This window comes from Penicillium roqueforti, assembly GCF_015533775.1.
Source record: "Penicillium roqueforti strain LCP96 04111 chromosome Unknown scaffold_04, whole genome shotgun sequence".
NCBI classification, from domain to species: domain Eukaryota; kingdom Fungi; phylum Ascomycota; class Eurotiomycetes; order Eurotiales; family Aspergillaceae; genus Penicillium; species Penicillium roqueforti.
Genome location: NW_024067568.1, coordinates 956,672 through 979,025, shown reverse-complemented (window position 1 = coordinate 979,025; position 22,354 = coordinate 956,672). Strand labels below are relative to the sequence as shown.

General features: G+C 48.8%; 10 protein-coding genes across 10 annotated transcripts; 5 read left to right on the top strand and 5 right to left on the bottom strand.

Moving 5' to 3' along the window:
- Positions 1–289: 289 nt before the first annotated feature.
- On the bottom strand, positions 290–1,939 carry LCP9604111_3209 (tRNA-ribosyltransferase family protein; the record flags this gene model as incomplete). The annotated part of the gene is made up of 8 exons (XM_039070772.1): positions 290–482; positions 534–721; positions 772–849; positions 899–956; positions 1,012–1,332; positions 1,392–1,475; positions 1,541–1,791; positions 1,865–1,939. The coding sequence occupies 8 exons, from the start codon at positions 1,937–1,939 to the stop codon at positions 290–292; spliced, it is 1,248 nt and encodes a 415-aa protein (XP_038931164.1).
- A 796-nt stretch (positions 1,940–2,735) lies between these two features.
- Positions 2,736–4,560, top strand: LCP9604111_3208 (uncharacterized protein; the record flags this gene model as incomplete). Its single annotated transcript, XM_039070771.1, has 7 exons — positions 2,736–2,970; positions 3,021–3,096; positions 3,150–3,231; positions 3,287–3,793; positions 3,848–4,017; positions 4,082–4,166; positions 4,234–4,560. 7 exons carry the CDS (start codon positions 2,736–2,738, stop codon positions 4,558–4,560), a joined length of 1,482 nt encoding a protein of 493 aa, XP_038931163.1.
- Positions 4,561–4,764: 204 nt separating this feature from the next.
- On the bottom strand, positions 4,765–5,068 carry LCP9604111_3207 (uncharacterized protein; the record flags this gene model as incomplete). Its single annotated transcript, XM_039070770.1, has 2 exons — positions 4,765–4,792; positions 4,881–5,068. 2 exons carry the CDS (start codon positions 5,066–5,068, stop codon positions 4,765–4,767), a joined length of 216 nt encoding a protein of 71 aa, XP_038931162.1.
- Positions 5,069–7,533: 2,465 nt separating this feature from the next.
- On the bottom strand, positions 7,534–8,258 carry LCP9604111_3206 (uncharacterized protein; the record flags this gene model as incomplete). Its single annotated transcript, XM_039070769.1, has 3 exons — positions 7,534–7,754; positions 8,044–8,103; positions 8,189–8,258. The coding sequence occupies 3 exons, from the start codon at positions 8,256–8,258 to the stop codon at positions 7,534–7,536; spliced, it is 351 nt and encodes a 116-aa protein (XP_038931161.1).
- A 2,713-nt stretch (positions 8,259–10,971) lies between these two features.
- On the bottom strand, positions 10,972–12,554 carry LCP9604111_3205 (uncharacterized protein; the record flags this gene model as incomplete). The annotated part of the gene is made up of 2 exons (XM_039070768.1): positions 10,972–11,149; positions 11,398–12,554. 2 exons carry the CDS (start codon positions 12,552–12,554, stop codon positions 10,972–10,974), a joined length of 1,335 nt encoding a protein of 444 aa, XP_038931160.1.
- A 1,653-nt stretch (positions 12,555–14,207) lies between these two features.
- On the bottom strand, positions 14,208–15,462 carry LCP9604111_3204 (uncharacterized protein; the record flags this gene model as incomplete). Its single annotated transcript, XM_039070767.1, has 3 exons — positions 14,208–14,412; positions 14,465–14,984; positions 15,084–15,462. 3 exons carry the CDS (start codon positions 15,460–15,462, stop codon positions 14,208–14,210), a joined length of 1,104 nt encoding a protein of 367 aa, XP_038931159.1.
- Positions 15,463–16,176: 714 nt separating this feature from the next.
- On the top strand, positions 16,177–17,394 carry lap1 (putative aminopeptidase; the record flags this gene model as incomplete). Its single annotated transcript, XM_039070766.1, has 2 exons — positions 16,177–16,353; positions 16,414–17,394. The coding sequence occupies 2 exons, from the start codon at positions 16,177–16,179 to the stop codon at positions 17,392–17,394; spliced, it is 1,158 nt and encodes a 385-aa protein (XP_038931158.1).
- A 578-nt stretch (positions 17,395–17,972) lies between these two features.
- Positions 17,973–18,660, top strand: LCP9604111_3202 (uncharacterized protein; the record flags this gene model as incomplete). Its single annotated transcript, XM_039070765.1, has 5 exons — positions 17,973–17,980; positions 18,047–18,051; positions 18,117–18,349; positions 18,422–18,496; positions 18,556–18,660. 5 exons carry the CDS (start codon positions 17,973–17,975, stop codon positions 18,658–18,660), a joined length of 426 nt encoding a protein of 141 aa, XP_038931157.1.
- A 438-nt stretch (positions 18,661–19,098) lies between these two features.
- LCP9604111_3201 (inositol monophosphatase family protein) lies at positions 19,099–20,157 on the top strand (the record flags this gene model as incomplete). The annotated part of the gene is made up of 1 exon (XM_039070764.1): positions 19,099–20,157. One exon carries the CDS (start codon positions 19,099–19,101, stop codon positions 20,155–20,157), a length of 1,059 nt encoding a protein of 352 aa, XP_038931156.1.
- An 885-nt stretch (positions 20,158–21,042) lies between these two features.
- LCP9604111_3200 (DUF1774 domain-containing protein) lies at positions 21,043–22,022 on the top strand (the record flags this gene model as incomplete). The annotated part of the gene is made up of 3 exons (XM_039070763.1): positions 21,043–21,266; positions 21,324–21,763; positions 21,823–22,022. The coding sequence occupies 3 exons, from the start codon at positions 21,043–21,045 to the stop codon at positions 22,020–22,022; spliced, it is 864 nt and encodes a 287-aa protein (XP_038931155.1).
- Between the last annotated feature and the right edge of the window lie 332 nt (positions 22,023–22,354).

Genomic DNA, 22,354 nt, shown 5'->3' with positions numbered 1-22,354 from the left:
TATCTACACGAGACTTTAAGGAATACCGATATTCTTCCCTGAAGCCTCGAAAATGATACTTTCTACAGATATATCCGGCCATCTTTTAGGATATATGTCTAATGATATAGTTTTGGACTAGGGTAGAGGACCGACGTCTTATTTTTAGTAAAAGTTTGATGGAATCTGCTCCACGTTCAGTCAACTTGACACCTGGAATTGATACACACGCTTTTCTATGGCATAAAGTGAATAGCTCATTTCTTTCTTCAAAGCACTTTTCTTTTGATCAAAATCAATGGCCATGCAGTCATGAGTCTGCCAACAGGTCCACTCCAACTCCCCGCAGAGCACCTACTGCCCACTCCGGATAATTTGATTTATCGCCTCTATAGATATCGGAGAAAAATTTGCGAAGGAAAGCTGGGTATTGGTCATCAATTATGGCCTGTCGAATTTTCCCCATCATGGTCAACATATAATGGACATTATGGATGGTCAAACTGTAGAAGTATTAGAACCGAAATAAGATAATGTGGCCAGTCCACACTTACAGATGAGCGCCGACGGTCTCCTTGGCTGTGATGTGGTGCATGTATGCTCGTGTAAGCCCAAGACCACCTTGGTCAGTTGGACGACAGCAAGTGCAGGTGCAGCCCTCCTCAACTGGACCAAAGTCATCGGCGAACGATTTATGGCTTAGTTTTAGGGTTCCGGATGAGACAATAGCATCACCGAAGCGCTAATTAATATCAGTGCAAGAACCAAACCGGAGGGTTGATTGAGTCTTACCGCTGTCCGTGTCGGCCAAACACAGTCAAACATATCTGCACCGAGAGCCACCGCCACAACAATATCTTCGGGGTATCCCTAATTTTGTCATTAGCTAAGGCAGAAGAACCAATTCAGTAAGACATACTACGCCCATGACGTATCTGGGTTTATGCTCGGGCAGCATTTCCGTGCATGTATGCACTCTTTGGTTGGTCAGTTCATTCGGTCTTTCTTTTTGGTGAAAGTAGAGGCACGTACACTTTGCAGAACTCCTCCTTTGCCTCACCACCAGATAGACCTCCAATGGCGATTCCTGGAGTATCTCGTGCTACCATCTCTTCACAGCACTGCTTTCGTAATTCAAGATCCAGACCACCCTGGATGATACAAAAGAGGTTTTGTCGCTCGGGATATTTATGCTCCGCAATGCACCGATCTAGCCATCGCACAGAACGGTCCATGGCCTCCTTAATACGAGCATGATCTGGCGAAGTGGTTGCAATCACATCGTCCAATTGCATGATAATATCAGATCCGATGGAATTTTGGAGAGAAATTGAGTGTTCGGGAGTCAGTAACCTGATAAAAAGTCAGTATTTCGGATGTTCAGTTATAGGGCTTACAGCGAAGCCACTTACATTGGCGAGCCGTCATGCGGGCTAAGGAATCGCACTCCTTCCTCTGTGACAGTCGCCAACTGAAGAAGTGACACCATCTGGAAACTGAATAGCAATATATTCGGTTAGTACATACTATCGATTTGCGAGGGGACGGTAGTATATCTCACCCCCCGCTATCGGTCAAGAGATTGCGATCCCAGCCTTGTAGCTTATGCGCTCCGCCCACTGCATCTAATACCGCCTGGCCAGGCTTCAGACCTAAGTGGTATGTATTATTCAAGCAGAGCATGCACCCGGTCTCTCGCAGCTGATCATATGTTAGGCCCTTAAGAGATGCTTGTGTCGCGACGGGCATGAAGATCGGCAGAGGCACTGAGCCGTGAGGAAGGTGAAGGGTACTCGCACGGGCCTTAGTTGTCTATTTGCACCATAATATGCATTAGATATATGTTACAGTAGCTAGGTTGTAAATGTTTATCACAAGGACGTACCGAGCATTTGGCGTGACGATCAAACGTTAACGCGGAGGGCATCGATCTGTGGGTGGGAGCGGTGGTAGTCGACATAGTTGCGACAGATATAGATAGAGCTGAATCTGATGTTTTAGCGAGGCGCTTGGCTAGCAAACGGCGGCATAGCATGGGGAGGGGTGATTTGAGTGTTTGCGATGCGATCGGGAACACTTTTATCTGATAAGATGTTTGTCTTGTTTGCATCCCGAGGCTCTGTTTTGATTTTATACAACACGCGCTCTATGCAAGTATTTCAACTTATTTGTATGAGAAGTTCTTCAATGCACTGATCTATCGTGGGAGATATTTTACCTTAGTTTTGTCGGAGGAATATGATTCACAGATAATGTATTTTCCTAACTAATACAAATTATTTACAAGACTATTCAATACTAAGAATACCAATGATAACTCTTGCTTGTCGCTAGTTAGTTATCAATGCTTCTTGTATTGCCTCATTTTGGAATCGGTCCTAGACGGTCCCTGAGATTTCGATGTGGGGATCTAGGGGAAACAAGAGACGCCAATCAAATCTCACCTAAATAATATCTACGAAGCATCATTTTAGACTAAGAAACCAACGCTTCGAACACTAGATCTAGTCCCGAAATCGGATTTCCCAATACCCCAATACCGAAATACCGGTGAGGCATCGGAGGAACTGCGAGTAGCCCTAGTGCGGGGAACAACCCGGGGGACAAAAGCCCGGGGAAGCTAAATCACATGGGGAAAAAAGAAGGCGAAAAAAAGGACTGCGGTCTTTTCTGATTTCTTTGTTCCTGAAACTTCGACTTTTCTGTGTGATTGTGGCTAAGTCCTGGAAAAATGGCAACCGAAAAATACATGCCAGATGTTGAACAAGCTTCAGAAGTATCTTTCTCCCTTCTCCCATTATTATAATAACCTACTAGTGTTATGGTATACGAGCTTGAGAAGACTGACAGTAGTGCAGCTTGCCAGCACGGAAATTGTCGACGATGCCCTCAATGCACGCGAGAAGGCCTTGGTCTGGAAACAAGATCTACGCATCGTTCCCTTGTGCGCTGCAATCTACTTGCTTTGTTATCTTGATCGCTCTAACGTTGGTATGCCTCCGGTCCCAAATATCGGATAGACTTGGAGCTAATATATCTAGGCAATGCCAAAATCTTGAATTCGGACACTCACAATGATCTTCTCTCGGAAACTAATATGACTTCGTATCAGTACACGTGAGTCGCAAACATTGATTGACCAAGAGAATCCAAAGCGCTGACTACAAAAGAATTGCACTCATGGTATTCCTGATTGCATATGCACTGTTTGAAGTACCATCAAATTACTTTCTGAAGAAGCTCCGTCCAAGTGTACGTCTAACCCAAACACATTATCCATTATTACAATTCCATTAACAAACACCAGCGCTGGATCGCCTTCCTCATGTTCTCCTGGGGTGCAACAACAATAGGCCTTGGTGGCGTCCACACCTATTCCCAAGTAACAGGACTCCGATTTCTCCTCGGCGTAATGGAAGCTGGCCTCTTCCCCGGCTTCGTATACTACCTTACATTCTGGTACCGCAACTCCGAGCGATCCATACGCGTAGCCTTGATTCTCGCCTCGGCAACACTAGCTGGAGCATTCGGTGGGGCTATTGCATTTGGTGTGGGCCATATGAATGGCGCTCATGGCCTTTCTGCTTGGAGATGGCTGTTTATTATTGAGGGCGCTCCATCATGCGCATCTGCTGTTGTGGTCTGGTTTGTGTTGCCGGATTACCCAGAGACTGCTAATTGGCTCACTGCTGAAGAGAAGGAGCTTGCTGCGCAGAGGTTGATTTTGGAAGGATCTAAGGGTTCTGCCCATGCTATGTCTTGGGAGGATGCTAAGGCTACGCTGACGGATTGGAGATTGTACGCTCATTATGCGGTATGTTCTCTATACCTTTTCCCCTGCCAATCTGGAGGACTAATTAGATAAAAGGTGTACTTCGGCATCTCAACGCCATTCTCGAGTCTTTCTCTTTTCACGCCTGCCATCACTGCTGGACTAGGATACTCTCATCTCCGTGCTCAGCTGATGACAGTGCCTCCATACGCGGTAGCCTATGTCGTGACTATAACCGTGGCTTGGTCTGCGGACTACTTCAACAGGTAAATCGTCTTCTATATCGAGACATACTAAGGGACTTAGGACTTACCTGATATTCATTTACAGCCGGGGTCTCCATTCAGCCATATTCTCTTTCATCGGGGCAATGGGATTCCTTGTCTCCGCAGTTCTCCCTGCTAGCGCATATCTAGTAAGTCACCCAATCATCCCAAGGGCACAGCAAGCCAATGAGCGTCATAAACTAACTCAAACACTAGAGCCGATACGGATGCCTCATAGTCGCAGCCAGCGGTGCCTTCGCCTGCATCCCACCTCTGCTAGGCTGGCTATCCTCCAATATAAACTCAACGGCCGGCGCAGGACTCGCAATCGCACTGAACGTGTCATTTGGTGCACCAGGCCAAATCGTCGGCGTTTGGATCTACAAAAGCGACGAAGCAAAGATCGGGTATCCGACCGGCCATTGGACAAATGCAGCATTGCTTCTCTTTGTAACATCTGGTTGCATTCTATTGAGGCTCTACTACGGCTGGCGCAACCGCCGTGGACACGGGGCAAGAGATGGAAAGAGTTTCGCGTATTAAATGTGTAAGGCTGGAGCGTTGTGGTGGCTGTCGATAGGACTCAGCTCACGAGCTAAGGTGGACTGCACGTATCTGAGTCATAAAATAGATAGATAACTTTTAATGACAAATTAGGTATGAATTCTCGATTACGGAGTACTGAGTAAAGTGCAAGATTTGTACATGTCGGCTGAGTTTAATGTCCCGTTGCCTAGATTTTCAAATTCAAATCATATTCCAGATCCCATCAACCCTAAAAGTAATGTAGTCAATATTAATCGCAGCTATTAAATCAATAAAGATATCCCACGCCCATCCCAACCCTCTAGATCTAGCCGCACCCGCCGCCACCATCTCCACTTCCACCATCCCCACCTCCAGCAGCACCAGCATTCTGACCTGCACGACGCTTGTTTCTCTTGTAGTCCTTGGTGTATGCGGACTGGCTGTAGGCGTCAGGGCTGTGGTGTATGCGCCGCCGCGGGGGCGGTGAGTCATGCGGCTCTCTTCGCGATGAGCCGAAACACATGGTGGTATTTGGGTGGAAGGTATCTGCTTGGAATGGGACAGATAGCAGTGTGATGGTTTGGATTTCTCAAGTATTTTAGAAAGTGCTTCTTGGTTTGAGATAGGTTGGATTGACTACGACGGTGAAATAAATCATTGTATATGTACTTGCTGTCCCGTATAATTTGATCGACATAGCCACCGCCCGAGGAAGGCTGAGTACAAATATGGCAGATCGACCTTTGTCACGACTAGATCAAGCAGGAGTCTTGGCGATCACTCTTCAGAGGGTTTGTACAATGTGCATTCTATGTGGCGATATGCAACATACCGAGCATAGCGCTAGCCCTAATTATTAAGAAAATCCATACTGAGATTCTCTTCTTTCACCTCGAGTTCATTCGAGGCCTGCAATGAGTTGGTCAAAATAGACAATTAGAGTTGATAGTTATTAGAGTTCGACGTTCCATGGTTCAGTCCAAAGTAACTGACCAACATCTAACGTCGAGTCTACAACGTACTGTAGAAATATATCTAGATGCTCCGCGTCGCCAAGCGATTAATATTAATATCAGCTTTTAATACAACTTATTTAATTCATTTTATCCAAGAACAGCGTCGGCCATTTGGAATGCTGCCCAACTCGGCCGCTATGCATCGGAAATTAATGTTTGGCTAGACACATGGCCAACGCTGTGCTACCCGCGGATGTGTAAGCTCGGACGGGAGGCCAATGCGGCAAGAACCCGCGGTGATCAATAGTACCTCAAACGAGGGTAAGCATGTACAGCACCCTTTTCTAGAAAGGGGCGAGTCTGTTCCAGCCGGCAATGGCTCCAGCAGTGTACCTATCATTAGTAAAAGAGAAGAAGAAGAATTCACCCGTAAAGTGCTGTCGATAGATATTCTGTAGTATAATAAGAGACAAAAGAGAACAATCTGATACAAATCAAACCCCGACCATTACAGTCCCAATATAATAGATAACCCCGGTCCAGTTCCGTGTCCGAACGTCCAAAACCCAACGCAGCCTAACAAGAGACAACAGATACCAAAGAAACTCCCTCTGTGAGTCGCAGACACCCGATCTGAACCAGGAAAGAAAAACAAAAAAACAAGGCAAAACGCATCGAATAATCAGGCAGAACGTAAATCAAATCAAAATGAAACCCCAAATTCTAGACAAAGTAGATGCCCGGAAAATGAAAATTTTTGTCCCATGATAATCCTATAACTCCTCCTTGTGACCTTTTTCCAAGTAGCTTCCACCACCATATTTGCCATGTCGCAACGCGCTTGGGATTAGGCGAGTCGCTTCACATCCACCGTGGCACAGACAAACACACATTCGTCCATAGCTCCAGGGAGAAACGAAGCAGCAGGGGGTGTCATCTATTGCAAATGCAACAGGTGATTGCCATTCGAACCGCGCAGTTGGGAGTAACGATTGTAAATTATCCCGGGTATGACGTCGAACCCGCTCGAGCATGACAAGTCATATGTCTTCGAAGGGACAAACAGCAGTCACTTGGCACAATGCATGGGACCCTCGTCTCTCGCCTCTCGCCTCTCATCAAATGGTAATAAGCATCTAGCCCAATTCCGATCTTGTCTCAAGGCAGACGGCGCAACAAAAGCGGAACGAATAAAGTGCGAGAGGCGACCTGTATTAACCCAAATCGGGAGAGACAGAAACAATAATTGGCCGCAGAAAAACGTAAGTGGATGTTTCTTGAAATGAATACGTGTGTGCACCCCCAAAAGACACGTATGTGGGGGGAGGGGCGCTGAAAAGAGCCAAAGGAGAGTCCGATTCGCGATGCATCACACGAGGCCTAATGGCATCCAGACACCGTATCATGTACCTGAGCCGTCGGAATCTCGGGTGTGGTGTGTCACAACTGATGCTGAGGTTTCACAATCCCGAAACAAGGTAGTGACTTGCATCTGGAAGTGGCCATCCGGGGCAGGGATGGTGCATAGTGCATTTTCCTCTTTTATTATTTGTCCATCTTTCTGATGCCGGTGATCCTCTCACCAGAGCTCATGACATGGACTCTGCATTGTAGTGAGCCATTGTGGGCAGGGCCTGCAGAAACCGGGAAGAGGTAGAGGTCGACGAGGGACAGTGCATGCTCATGCATCAACGAGGCTCGGGAAGAGAACGGTATCGACACGAGAAAGAGGTGGGAGGAGAGGAGTGCGGTGAAGGGATGTGGGTTTTTCCTGCAGTCAGAAATGCAAGTAAGAGAGCAACGCGACAACAAATGTATGGGTTTGTGTGTCGGATAGGACTTGTGGATCCCCGAGGGCCCTTCACAGGTGGAAAACAAACCAGAACAAGCACCCACACACCCAGAGATTAAGAGCAACAAGGTTCAGTATCAACGTCAGAATCAAGAACCAAAAGAATTTGATAAAAACACAAGAAGGGAAGAGAATGCCGCCCAAGACGAGTAGGAAATATTTGAGCTAAAGAACACACGGTCAGAACCCGCCAGTTCCGCGACCATAGCCGGACGACGTTGCCTGCGGGAACAGCTGACCCTGGTAGACGGTAGCAGCTCTGGGCTGCTGGTTCAGGGTCTTGAGGGCAACCTCGGCGGCGTCCTCTTTGGCATTATTGATAAACTGACCGTCATACCAGTAACGAGCGGCGATATTCTGGCCCTGAACGGTGACGGTACTGGACCAAGCAGTACGACCTCCTGCAATTCCGAGATAAAAGTAATTAGCCTTCTGCTGCCAAAGGCTTGGAAACTAAAAGTCGGTGTACAAGTGAAGGGGGGGGGCATTTTTCTCTGTCTTTTTCTGCAAGACTCCACTCCCTCCTGCAATGCCCACACACGAGACACATAGCAGGGATAGAGGCACGCTATGTGCGTGTGTGTTGAGACGAAGCGTAAGAAGGGAAATAAAATAATCAGGGTCTGCAGCATGGGAAGACGGTGGATGAAGACTGAGGGGGAGGAGGAGGATTGGAAATCGGATAAGTACCTCGCCGATCGGAGACAATGTTGAAGACAGGAGGAGATAGCTTGGTGCGTGTGCAATGATCTGGTGATGGTTTAGTCGGGCCGTCCTGTCATTTGAGGTGAAACTTGGGACTGCTGAGGCTTGACCACGCATTCCAATGGCTTACCCTGGAGCTGGTCCTGCCAGCTGGGGCGGCTGCCAGCACTATTCCCCTGGGGACTGGTGGTATAGGACATTGTTGCTTGGTAGAAAGATAGGATAGCAGGAGAGCCGTTGGGCTTTGCAGTTGGGGTGATATGAAGTGGGATTGAAGAGTGGGGAGGATATGGGTGTCTGTGAATAACCCAATTGAAGATGAAGATCGAAGGAGAAACAAGAGGTGAACTTCAAGGGAAAACCACAAGAAGATATAGAAGGAACAGGATCTTAATTGGACCCGTTTGGAATCTCTAGAGGTCTTCTTAAATGTGATTTTCAATAACCTTCCCACGAGGACGACAATGGGAAGCGGGGAGTTATATAAACAGTGGGCCATATCTTCAAGGCCAGGAAAGAAAACCCCGTGGGTTTTTTTTCTCTCTGTATTTTTGAAATTTATTTCTGTATTTCTTTTTTTTGGCATCTTTTTTTTAAAATATTTTATTTTCGAACAAACAGGAGCCTAACCGTCAAACTAACGGAGGAGGGGGTTTATGCATGTCGATGTGGACATGGCACAGCGTCAGCCAAATCCCCCCCCTCCTTATCCACCAGTCAAGGAACGGCGAAGAGTATGCGGATCATTTTGAGGCTGCAACCTGGATCGGCCCGGCGCACGCCGACTAAGCAAAAAACAGCCCTTGAAGAAACGCTAGACAGCACGTAAGGGCTATAGAAGGAAGAGGGGCACGCCGGATGTTCCCAAGTTAGTTCCCGCTCTATGACAGACAGGGAGATATTGGCGAATTCTTCTAGGATCCAGAATAAATAACACCCTTTTTCGGAAGAAAGTTGGACCCGGATTGGATGGAAAAAGTGAACAACTCAGAGAACCCCACGTTGGGTTAAATTTTTGGGGGGGGATTTGCGTGCGATTTTCCTGGATTTTCCTTTTTTTTTTTTCATTTTTCTCATTCTTGCTTGCCTCACTTGAGCAGAAGTACTTTAGGGCAAGACGGAAACATTATAATCTCCCGAGATTAGTTTGCGCATGGACTTGAACCATATCGGCGGAACGGCGGGCTTCTGGAACAACCATGAGGGACTGCATGAGGGGGGAAAAGAGCTGTGGGTGGTCTCTGCCCAAAAAGCGGAGCCCATGGCCACAGCGTCAGTGTCATAGCTTTTATTGTTTAATTGTTTTTCGGGTCTGGGAGGATGTGGAGGATGCCCGAAATGTAGATTCAACCCCCCAAGTTGGGCCGCACTGGAAAGCGTTGCCAGCTCATCATGATGGATGAGATCATGATTGTGAGAAGTCGCATTTCGCACATTGTTGACTCGGAAGGAGTTGCTGGGCACCTCGAAAGCCACAGACCGGGCCGCCCTGCATGAACAGTTGCTGTCGGGCCTAGGATCAACATGAAGAGAAAAAAAGGACGATGCGAGGGAATGAGGCGGGATGGGTGGCATTTCCGGAGAAACGTCAGAAAGGCGGCAAGAGTTCGTGTGTTGCAGAGATCTCGAACAAAGATACGGCCAAGAACCCCTGGTTCATTTTCACGTTGTCGGCTAGTCCCGTCCGGTTAACCGCCTGCAGAGACCCCATCGAAGGGAATTCATCGACCGTTCATTTGTTAGTTCATTTGTGATTGTCCAGAGAGAATCCGAGTGTTCCAGTCGGAGCGACGGGGTGTTTGCTTTGGAGAAGTGTTGGGCATTCATGCAGAGTCGACAATATCCTCAACCATGGTTCTCAGTAATGCGGCTAACATCGAGTATGCACGAAACACGTAGAGAAACAGCCGATGGGGTAGGGCACTAGGCCAGCACATTATTATAGGGCGGCTAAAATATTACGGATTCGAGGGGGCTTGCCCCGCACATCTTGATCGGTTGAGGTACATCCATACATGTATGCTGCGCAGTAGACTACATAAGTACCACGTACAAAATTGGTACCTACAGTAGTAGCTGTCCTAAATCAGTATACGGGCGTACTAAAAATACATGCTGGGCCTGATATTGGCTATTTCTTGAATTTCCATAAGGCAGCAAGGCCAGGGGTATGCTCTTTGGGCTCTTAGTCGCGCTAAAAACAAAAGATTCATTCAGGGCCAATCGATCGTAAGCCCTAAACAAGACTGGCATTCCTTCCTATGGCTTGCATTATGAGGAAAGTCCGGAATGAGGGTGTAGGGTGTGCATGCATATGGCCAAAGATCCATAGGTCAATGAAGCACGAGACAGCATCTAGCTCGTGACTCGAACCATGGTTCGTAGAAGCTAGACCAGCTCTAGCTCAAAATAGAACCATGGTTCAACTTGGAGCGGTCAGACTCTACGTAATACATATGTATGCAACGCCAGCATAGGAATAGACCATTGGGAAAGATGTGAGATGAAACTGTAAGCTATGTCCAAGCCATGCAATGAAAAATGCACAAATCTGCAAGCCTGCTTGGTCCCTGTCAGACCCGTATTAGAGGATCGCCCGGAATCAGGCTGCTCGAATCCGTATGCCGTGAAACCGAGATGACCCGTGTCAATAAACAAATAAGATGAGGCAAAAAGGAGGAGCGAAAAAAAATAAAATAATACCAAAAAAAGACAATAGAATGCATGACAGGAATCAGTCACAAGAAGCTAAACTAGAACAAGAACAAAACATTCATATCCCGCGTCATTCATATCATTAAGTCATTAGAGGCAGCACCAAGCCCTGGCTAGTGCAGGACCAACTCATCAATCCGGTCCATCTCATAATACACCATTCTTGTCTGGTCGTGGAGCCGAGGACCCCTGTATCGCTTAGGCGGATCCTCTGCGCTGGAGTACCTGGCCGATCAGGCGCCGAGGGCCCATGCGTTCCAGACTTTTGACCAGCGAGTGCTGAGCGGGCAGGATCCAAGACGGACGCCGCTCGTGATGCCAGCGACGACGAATGCAGTCGTCAACTAGCGCAACTATCCCTGTTGCAACAATCACACTGTAAAAGAGCGAGCCAATTCATCAGCCTCATGTCTCGTCAATTTGTGCAGGGGTTCCATGGTACATTGTGCATGGTGCATGCGTTGGTGCATTGTACACGAAACACAGACCCCCTGTAGAAATCACAGAAAAAGAAAAAAAAAAGAGAGACAAAAGAGGGGAAAGATACAGATCCAGAGCTAAGGATAGAACCAGAGAAACTAGCCAAGTGGTTGAGGGGTCGAACAGGGGTTCAGAATAACTTACTCGGCAACATCAGGCATCGTCTTGTAAACTTCAGGATCACTGATCCACAATGAAGAAGGTGGCACCCACCCCCCCTTGCTCTCCTCCTCAACAACCTCCAGCGGAGCCAGCGTATCCGGTACCAAATGAGCAATAGTCTTAGAATTGCGCGTGTCAACCAAGAAATAAGACACTTCATGCAGATCACCCTCTTTGCGGACCTCCCTCCGCCACTGGTACTTCGTGGACCAATACTCAAACTCGTATTTCTTGGTCGAGCCGGGCCCTTTGCGGCGCAGCTCGACATGCGCATAATTCGAGAATTCGATCAAAATCGTCTCACCGAGTATCGGCAAAGCGCTCTTTCCTTCCTTCTCCCACTCATTCTCTTCTGTCATTCCCTTATCTACCTCGTCCCCCGCAGGATGTCCATGTCCATAACCACCCCCAAGCCTTGAATGCTGCCTCTTGAGCTCATCAGTCGGACAATGACCACCGGCCGAACCAGGCCTAAGCCCAGCGAAAACGCTACTCCACGAGGTGCGCAGCGCAGGCCTTCGCCCATGAGCAGGCACAACCTCCCGCCTTGCGGAATTGCACACCTCGCGGCCCGAGTCCCGGCAGTACCGCCGGAACGAGAACTTCCGCGCGAGGAGGTCGTACATGCGCAAATGGAAGAGGATGACGTCGCGCTGGGAGCCGTCGCGTAGGTGGACGGGCGTGCCGACGCGCAAGTTCATGTTGCCGTCGACGGTTGCATCGTCGTGGCGGATGAGCAGCCGCCGCGAGGAAGGGAAGAGCGGCGCAAAGGATGAAGGCGTTGAGGGGATGGCCTCCAGCGGATAGAATTCTAGCCGCTCATTTACGCAGTAGCGACCTTCATGGGGACTTGCAGACTCGGCTGGTTGGGGCTCCAGGTCAAGTTCGGCTGTGGAGTATGTTGTGGAGGCGTAGGTTGAGGTTGAGGCGCGGGGATGCGGCTCACGACACTCATATACGACTTCGCCTTTGGTTTCGTATTTGTAGGTGTGTTTTGGGGGGGCTGGGTTGGTGGCCTCGTCGGTTTTGTGTGGCTTGGGGGTTAGTCGGTCGCTGTGGATCGTTGCTGTCGTACTTTTTGAAGATGTGCTGTCTGTCGAGCTGTAGCTGCCAGGTTGGGAGGATTTATAGGAGCCCATGGTGCTTGCAATGTTGATTTGGGTTGTGGGGTGTGTATGTATATGTATGTGTTCCACTGGTTTACAGTGAAATAAGCGAAAAAAAGGTGGAACAAGTGGATCGAAGCCAGGAGTAATATCAAATATCAGCCGTAAGTAAGCCGCAGGTGGTGTGGTTGGCCCAATAGGGTATATCAGAGCAAAAGCGATCACACCAGGCGTTTGGACCTGTGGATAGATAGTCCGGTTGATTCCGCAAGTCAAGGAGGGGTCAGATTCTCATGGGACACCGAGGTAGAATAACAGCGACAAGGGACATTACAGTGATATCTCCAAGGTTATCATCCAGGATGGTACAAGTGAAACGAGAAAGAAAATCATATGATTGAGGGAATAGGACAGGGGTGGGGGCTACCTTGTTGAGAAGCCAAAATATATAGTGGAATCGGGGGGAGAATGTGCCAGCGAGGGGAACGAGCAAAGCAGAAAAAGGAGTTGGAGCCGGCCAACACTAGGTCAGAGAGAATGTAGAAATCTGGACTGTCACAATGTGCGAAGTATTTAGAACATTGGGGAAATGGAGAATGTTCAACTCGTCATTTTTGGGTACCCGACTCTTTGTTCTACACGATCGAGCGATTTATCCAGAGCCACACCGTTGCACCCGACTATCGCAGGCCGTGGCACAAATCGAAAGCAAAGAAAAAAGAAAAGAAAGCGAAAATCAGCCACAGATCCTGGGCTATGGGCGAATCTACCTATAAGGGGTGGGAGAACTCCTCTCTAGCGTACGATGTGCTGTATGGTGGTCCCTGTCTCTCGTCTTCATTCGTGGCTTTGCACTTCTTTTTGCTTTTTAGTCTCCGAAAGCCAGTGAGATTGCGGGGGCCTGCATTGAACTAGTCTAGACACGAGATTCCTGTACTCCATAAGAGATTAGACTTCTGCTTTGTTACGTTAGGGCTCGGGCCCTGTAGCGTCCAAGCACTTGGGAATTCTTGAGACGTTATACGCAAGGAGGACACAACGTCCAGCTTGTCAGAGACATCCCTTTATACATATACAATACCCTGGACGTTATGGGAACCTTGGAAACCGTGGGCCCCACGGTCCGTTCCGATCCATTGTGTGGTGGAGACGGTGATAGCCGACGGTATAGGAGTGCACAGGGACCTGTTGTACGTAAGATCACATATACTTTGGCTTGGTCAGAATATCATGTCATATCGAAGAGGTATCCGATCCTGCGCGGTTCGCCCTGCACGGTCAACATTCTTCCCATCGTACGATCGCGATCAATCTAATGCTCCTCACAGCCATGTCTTGGGCCTTAGCATGACGACATATGATCAGCTAGTTTCGGTGCACAGACTTACAGCTGCATCACGAAAACGAAGGGGGTTTCTAGATCCCACTCGCATTCTTCACTGTGATTCAACTGAACACACCATGAACCCATAGTCCCCACTCACCAACAATTGATCAACATTGCATCAATGCTACGAGGAAATATATCCCTTGACCTGAATTGCGACCGAGAAAATACGTCCAATGAGATCTACATATGACCACCTGTAGCCGAGAGACAACATGAATTACAAATCCGCGAACGTTACTCCCCAATAAATATGTCCAATCTGGAAGACAGAAGAGAAAGGGCAAGAAGGCGGAAGTTTACACTTGAGCATAGAGAGGCCGAGGGAGCTCCTCGCCGGGCTTGATCAGGGCCTCTGAATGGCAAGCTGGGTGGGAAACGAGCCCGGCGCGGCTTCCCGGAACCGGGGATCGGAAGCCCACATAGGCTTCTCGTCGGTCTTCTACTGTGATGGACCAAGTGTGCAATCCATAGTAGGATGCGATGGAGTGGACTAACCAGCGACTGAGAAGGGTCAGCGGACTGGAATAAGGTGGAGGGAAGGCTTAAAACATACCCGAATCCAGCAGCACGATCATCAGCCAGAGTCTCGAGCACCATCTTCTCACCGTCTCGCTCGCTGTGAGAGCTGATCTCCCCTCGGAGCAAGCGGAGTCTCTCCTTTCGCTCAGGCGAGTCGTGCATCTGCCCATTCCGACCGACAAAGACGATCTCATCTTCCGAATCATCACTGGTCGAGTACTCAGGAGCATCCCGCAAGCCCTCTTTCTCAAGTAGAAGCTCCCTTTCATTCCACTTTTGAATAAACGTACGGACCTCCTCTTCCAGATCTCGGAGCATGCCATGCGCGGCACGCGCATGCTTCAGCTTTAACCTCAGTTCCTTCGGAATTTGATGCTTCTCATTGGCCCTCTCAGCAGCCCTCGCGGCCGACTGGTGATCCACCACATGGGAATAGTGAACGTCCCACAGGGGCGCAAGATAATAAGGCATCGGGTCATGCCGAGGATAGGTAGGCTGGACATCCCAGTCCTTTGAAGAGGGCGGTTGCGCCCAGGGGTTGTGCAAGAGACGATCTTAGTGCCTAGTCAGCATTTGCCTGCCAAACCTGCACCAAAGGCAAAAAGGTACAAGTCGGCATTCGCCGCGACCTATCTAGTGCATATACAACGTACCGTTCTCCCAGCGCTGTCTCCGACGGCTGCCATCTTTACCCTTGAGTAGAGCCTCTCGGGTCTTGAGGCCATCCCGGCGCAGAGGCTCCCGACGTCGGAAGCTGACTGTCGGAGGGCGGGACTCGGCCTTGACTCGTTGGGACGGGATCGCTTCGTCGTCGTCGAGAGGGATCGACAGCGAGACGGTGACTCCGCGCGGACCCGAACGCGTCGGAGTCGGTGTAGACGGCGTTGTCGCTGCAGGGGCTGAGTCCGATAGGGTCATATCCCGCAGGGACGCTGCTGCATGTTGCTCTGTCCATGCGGAGATGGCTATGGCTTGTTGCGGCGACAGGTGGCCCTGGGAACCCTCTGGTCGCAGGCGTGGATGGATAGCCATAATGTATGCGATATGATCTAATCAAGGCAACAAGTCTAGGAGAAAGAGGGATAAGGATAGGATAGGAATGGGCAAGATAAGGACCTGGGACAGATGATACGCAAGGTTGTCTGCACGGGACAACTCGCCAGACGCTGATTGGTGGCGATTGGTCACCTGATAGCCCTAGCCCTAGTTCCCTATTTGGGAATATGAGTTGGCCTGACAGTGGAGCAAATATCGAAGCTGTACGGAGTAGACACTAGCTCAAGGCTGTAGACAATAACTCTGTATCCTTATATTAGTCTTCACCATGATGTGTACATATGAGCCTTATCTCCGCATGGCTGTGAGTCATAGCGCTGTCATAGTGGAGTTTCTTCTCCCATTCTCCACCTTCAATCCCCAGACTCGCCGAGTCATGTCTAGGCTTTTGGTGCTTTTCGTGCTTTAGGTGCCTGTTCCCCGGGTTTGATAGTCTCGAACAAGATCCTGCGAGCCGATATGATCCGTACGTGTTAGAGATTTCATTGTTAAAGGATCAACCGGATGTACCGGCAGTCCGGTCTAAGAATAATATGATACAGAGCCTTAGTGTTTTAGCGCGCGGGGTCCAAAAATGGCTTGGCGCAGGGCGCGTGCCCAACACCTGCACTTCTAGCCTTTTAAAAGAATCCTTAAACCCTCTCGACCCTTACTCTGCTTATTCTGCTTATTCTGCTTATCCTTATTATCATGAAGTTCCTCACTCTTGCGCTCAGCGCAACGGCATCTGCCATGGTCATAGTCAACCCGGAGCAACAACCTCTAGCACCTTCAATTGTTCAAAACCCTCAGTCGAAGTCTCTGATTGAACTGGCCCCATACCGAACCCGATGGGTAACTGAAGAAGAAAAATGGTCGCTCAAGCTGGTAAGCCATTTTTTTTTTTTTGATTCGAAACTCAATGACATAGTACTAACCCCCGACTAGGACGGAGTGAACTTCATCGATGTCACCGATGAATACCAATCAGGCTCCTACGGAACCCTCCACACCACGCGGGTCGTCCACTATCCAGGGGCTATGGAGCACTCACACGAAATTCTGCCTTTGACCGAAACTCTCGACAAGAGTAACATGAGAAGCAACCTGGAACACTTCACATCCTTCCACACGCGCTACTACAAGTCGCAAACGGGAATCGAGTCAGCAACCTGGCTATTTGACCAAGTGACTGCTGCAGTGCACGAGTCTGGCGCCAGTGACCACGGTGCAACCGTCGAGCGCTTCGCTCATCCCTGGGGTCAGTTCAGCATTATTGCGCGCATTCCCGGTCAGACGGATAACACCGTCGTCCTCGGTTCCCACCAGGATAGCATCAACTTGTTCCTGCCTTCGATCCTGGCTGCCCCGGGCGCGGATGATGACGGAAGTGGAACAGTTACTATCCTCGAAGCTCTTCGCGCCCTGCTGCGGTCGGAGACTATAACCCACGGAAAAGCCCGTAACACTATCGAGTTCCACTGGTACTCTGCCGAGGAAGGTGGTTTACTCGGATCACAGGCTGTATATGCTAATTACAAGAAGAACCAGCGGAACGTCAAGGCCATGCTCCAGCAAGACATGACTGGGTATGTTCAGGGTACTCTTGATGCTGGCGAGAAGGAGTCTGTGGGTGTTATTATCGACTACGTCGACCAGGGCCTTACTGCGTTCATTAAGGAGGTTATCACCACGTACTGCGATGTGCCCTATGTCGAGACAAAGTGTGGCTATGCATGCTCTGATCATGCTTCTGCTAGTCGGTACGGATACCCCTCGGCATTTGTGATCGAGTCTCAGTTCGAGAACTCCGATAAGAGGATCCACACTACCGAGGACAAGATCGAGTATTTGAGCTTCGATCATATGCTGCAGCATGCAAAGATGAGCTTGGCTTTTGCTTACGAGCTGGCATTTGCTTCCTTCTGATCTTGTCTTGCTGGTTTACATGGATATGATGGTTCGGCGTTTTATGTGATATACCTCCGCGCTGGGTTCCCTCGTCAAGAGTACATTGAGGTTTAATCCGATGCTGTTTTTATTTTTTCTTGGGGCTTTTCCCCTATATATCCTCAATTGAATGATTATGACTTGTTGACCTTTCTATCCTGGTAATGATCATTTTTTAACCTCGATAACTCAAGAGCACCATATGATCAAAGCATATCATAGTAGACTCTTCCGATCAGGGGACATGTGGATTGTAGTCAAAGTACAGGGTACCAGAATTTGTACAGCCGCTCTCTTCCTTTTTCCTCACTTTCTTCTATCCTTAGCCTTATCCTCTTCGTGAAGTGGCAAAGAGCACGCAATCCCTGAGAATTATAAGAACACCTTACTTGATCACGGCTCCCACGGCTCTCCGCCCGACATTTCTCCACCTCCGGGCGATGCACCCGAGTGTTCCCCTCATGAGGGCACGGGGACTTTTCCCCTCATCAGGATAAAGCACGCAGGATCTTCGCTGTATCCCGGGAATGCCACCGAGTAATACCGTCTGTAGTACAATGAGTGTGTATATTAGTCGGTGACATCTTGTTCCTAAATATGTCCCAATTCTGACCATATCTATCAAGTATAGCAACAGTGAGTTTTTCCTCACGACCTCCAGAACAAATCATACAGTCTCTAATACGTTCACCTATGGAAAGTGTCTAGCAATATCGTTCCTATTACCGTCATTAAAGGCGCTGGCCACGAGTTCATCCCCCTTCCTCAGGGCGAGAACGCGACCACTGCCGACTTCCACTCTATCCGCACCAATACTGAATCCCCTGCATACTTCACCTCGGGATTCTATAAGATCGAGGCTGGACCCGAAAGACCCGCAAACTACAATTTTGAGGAGACAAAGTATATCCTCAATGGTCAGATCGATATTTTGGTATCTCCCCCATTATACCTTGACATCTGCTTCTTAAATCTTTTGGTTATTGATCATTTCGGTTACAAATAGGACGAGGCGACAGGTGTCACCCATCACCTAGTCCCGGGAGACTTTGCTTTTTTCTATGTTGGATCTAAGGTCAAGGTTTGTCATGACCCTCGTACGCGAGATATTAGTTGAAGTATTCTAATTTCTCGGTCTAGTTCTCGACTAAGTCTCAAGGGCTTGCCTTCTACGCGGTTACTCGACCCATTCGAACCCCTCACCCTAACCTTCAGGGTCGTGAAGAAGACAAGGCTAGGTTGTAATGAGTTGGTCTGGATAAAAGCTCTTAAGGATTTGTTGAATTCGGTGTATAGATGGTGATACTTGTGATACAACGTTTGATCATATTTCTTGTTATATATATTGAGTATGGTCTGACGAATCTCTACGCAATTTTATGTCCAAGGTTTTCTGACGCCTTTACTTATATTATAGCCTGTGCCAAATAAGATCTTTCGACCAGATATGCTCATGATACTATTGATATTGTAGTGGATCAGTATAGATTGAGATATGACGTAGGGATACATACATGTACTCACCGGTGTTTCGCTGCACGTGATGCCCCTCTGTGTCCCAAAAAATAAACTACCGTTTTCATACTTGTCGCTCAGAACTGTCATTTCTACATCCGGTCAACCAAATCTACCCTGGATGAATATCGAAACCCTCCACACACACAACCCCTAAAGCCGCCTACAATGACCTCAATGCCCTACGCCAAAGAGCTCCAGCTCGCCAGCCTAGCTGTACAACGAGCAGCCATCCTGACAAAAGAGCTCCTCTCTGCTGTCGACAAAGGCGCCCTTGACAAGAGCGACTCCTCACCCGTAACAATCGCCGACTTTGCCGCCCAAGCCTCAATAATTGCAGCCATCCACAACGTCTTCCCAGACGACGATATCGTCGGCGAAGAAGATGCCACAGCCCTCCGCTCAAACCCAGATCTTCTCGCAAGAACCTGGGACCTAGCAACCAGCATCCACCTCAATGACCCAGAAAGCGAAGCCCTTCTCCACACTCCACGTACCACCTCCGAACTCCTCGACCTAATTGACCTCGGCGCAAAAGGCGCCTGCACCCCCACTAGCAGGACCTGGACTCTAGATCCCGTAGATGGAACAGCAACCTTCATCCGCGGCGAGCAGTACGCAGTCTGCCTCTCATTAGTCGAAAACGGGATCCAAAGAATCGGCGTCCTCGGCTGCCCGAATCTCCTAGAGTCAGGACTCGTCGCTGAAGACCGCGTCGACCGTGACGGTCTTGGCCAGATGATCTCGGCCGTTGTCGGGCAGGGAGCTACCATCAGACCTATGGGTCCGGGAGCCTTGCTGCCGGCACGCCCGCTTGAACATGTCCCGCAGGTTGGAGCTTCCGGTGTGCGGTTCATTGATACGCGTGCGGCAAAGACGCAGGATCTCGAGGCTCATGCTCGTGTGGCGGCGCATCTTGGCTGTCCGTGGCCGAATCCGGTGGATTTATGGTCAGCGCAGATGCGTTACATTGCCATTGCCGTGCAGGGAGGGTGTAATGCTTTCGTTAAGGTGCCGTTGAGTGCGGATTATCGCTCGAAGATCTGGGATCATGCGGGTGGCATGCTTATTGTGCAGGAATTGGGCTGTCTTGTTACAGATCTTGAGGGGAAACCAGTTGATTGTTCGCTGGGTCGTACCCTGGCTGGGTGTCATGGTATGGTTGTTGGGCCGGCTTCGGTTCATGGGAGGATTTTGGAGGCTGTGAGGGAGGCGCGGGGATTGTGATTTCTTTTCCCTCCTATATTTTTGCACGTTGGTTTTGATACCCTAGATAACCATATCATTGGCATGGTTACTATTGATACTAGTACTTTTGCACATCATGTGTGCAAAGTAGACTGTTATTTCTACCGGCATGAGGTGAGAGCACTGGCCATTTCCCCGCGTTACCAAATTCGGACAGTAATACTTATTCCCTACAACATACGGAGTACATACTACTAGTATGTAAAACGCTGAGTAGAATCAAACTCGGTGCCTCGCGTGTTTCAACATGCCATTCAAGTTTATTTTTAAGTTCAAATATTGTCTTCCGGCGCCAAGGTAGGCTCAGCTCAGTTGCGGGTCTCATTTTCCTTGATTTCTGTCTCCCAAGGTCCTACGCTCAGCATAATAACTCGAGTACTTTTGGATTTTTAGCTTGCTCACTGTATTTGAGGTTGAAATCTGTATTGAAAAGGACTGTGCGCGATGATCTACGCTTGATCAAGGTTACGTCAGGTTATTTTCTCACTGTAGTTAGACTGGGATGACGCTCAGTCCATGTTTCACAGAAACACAAGTATTTCTATTTCTAGTAAAACCGAAAGATGTGGTTATGATTGATAGAATAAATCATGGTCTCTTCAGCTTTCGCGAGATGGAGTACATAACTATGCTATGTAGTTGGAAGTAACCCTAAGTGACCCTCAATGGATGGAAGCGTTGATGTCATCACCATGGAATTGACCTCATCTGCAAGTCCTGGAATAGTATGGTCTGATGACCATATGCGGGGAATCCCCTTTTAATCCTTGATTATAAGACCCCCATCTTCTAGACTCTCGGTTCCTTTTATTAAAAATTATCATCGGCTTCCTCAGCTTCCTCAGCTTGGGTAATAACTCTATCATGGCATCATTCAACCCGTTCGCTAGACGCGAAACTCACAGCGCCAGTTCGCTGAATACATACCGAGTCTTTGTACCTCTCACCTGGGCTTTGGTCGTAGTGATCGGCATCTATCATTCCGTTCACTCGCCCGACGATACCAAGAAGGGCAAGAAGCTCTGGAAGCAGGCCAATAAGCATAATACTCCATTCAGCGAGAACACTACTTTGACTGGGGTTTTCTGGTTAGTTTAGCCAATGTCTATAGCTTTGGGATGTCCACAAATTAATCCCCCATCTAGGATATTCCTCCTCCTCTCTCAGCTCAGCTACGTCTGGCACCTCTTTTCCAAGAACAATGTCCTCGTCGTGGCAGCTGCCAATGTCGCCACCCATTTCATCCTGAACAACGTCTTCCTCGCCGCTTGGATTCTGCTCTGGACCCGCAACCAATTTTGGGGCGCAGAGATCATCCTCATCGCCCACTTCATCAACCAGACAGTCACCTACTGGCGCCACAGTGGCCTGCCGGTGTTCGTCCACCTACCCGCTGTTGCCGGTCCCTATGCCTGGACATTGATGGCGTTGTTCTGGAACGGCGCAGTCGCTGTTCACAGCCATAACCTGCCTGGCCGTATTGTTGCTAACATCTTTATCTGGGTTATTCTCGCAATCGGACTGTTCAGTATCGTCCCTCGCGAGGATTATATCCTTGGGTATTGTTTAAGTTGGTTGACTCTGTGTAAGTTCTTTCTTTTACTATCATTTGCTTAAGTGCCTTGCTGATATATATAACCCTAGCACTCGCTGTCAGACAAGTCGCTATAAAGATCATTGCCCTGCAGTGGATCTTTGCCTTTACCGTATTTGCCGTGTTCTTGTCTGTCTCTCTGTACCTTTCCACGACTAAGTACACCGGCCGCGACAGCCTCTTCCGTCGTGTTGCCCACCCCGATTCAGTGGACCGGGAGAGAGAGCCACTGCTCAACGAGGGGGTGTGAGCGGTGTCATCATGGCATCAACAAAGGACCTACTGCCATGATAAACCTAACCTAACCAGTTGTTCGTTGGGACTGAAGGCCCAGAACGAGAACCAAAGAATGAAAGTATGGGATTTGGGGAGATCTGCAAGGCCAGTCTTGTTTTGGCAGAATTATGCATTCTTTTGTGATACCACCTGGAATAATGTAGTTTTGTTCAAGTGGCGTATTCATGTCAGAATGCATCGACCCACTTGGGACTGGGGATATTGAAGATGCGATGAATACTTTGGCGACTTGATATTGACAATTTGATATTGCATTGGGAAGGAATAAAATGGAATAACGAAGAA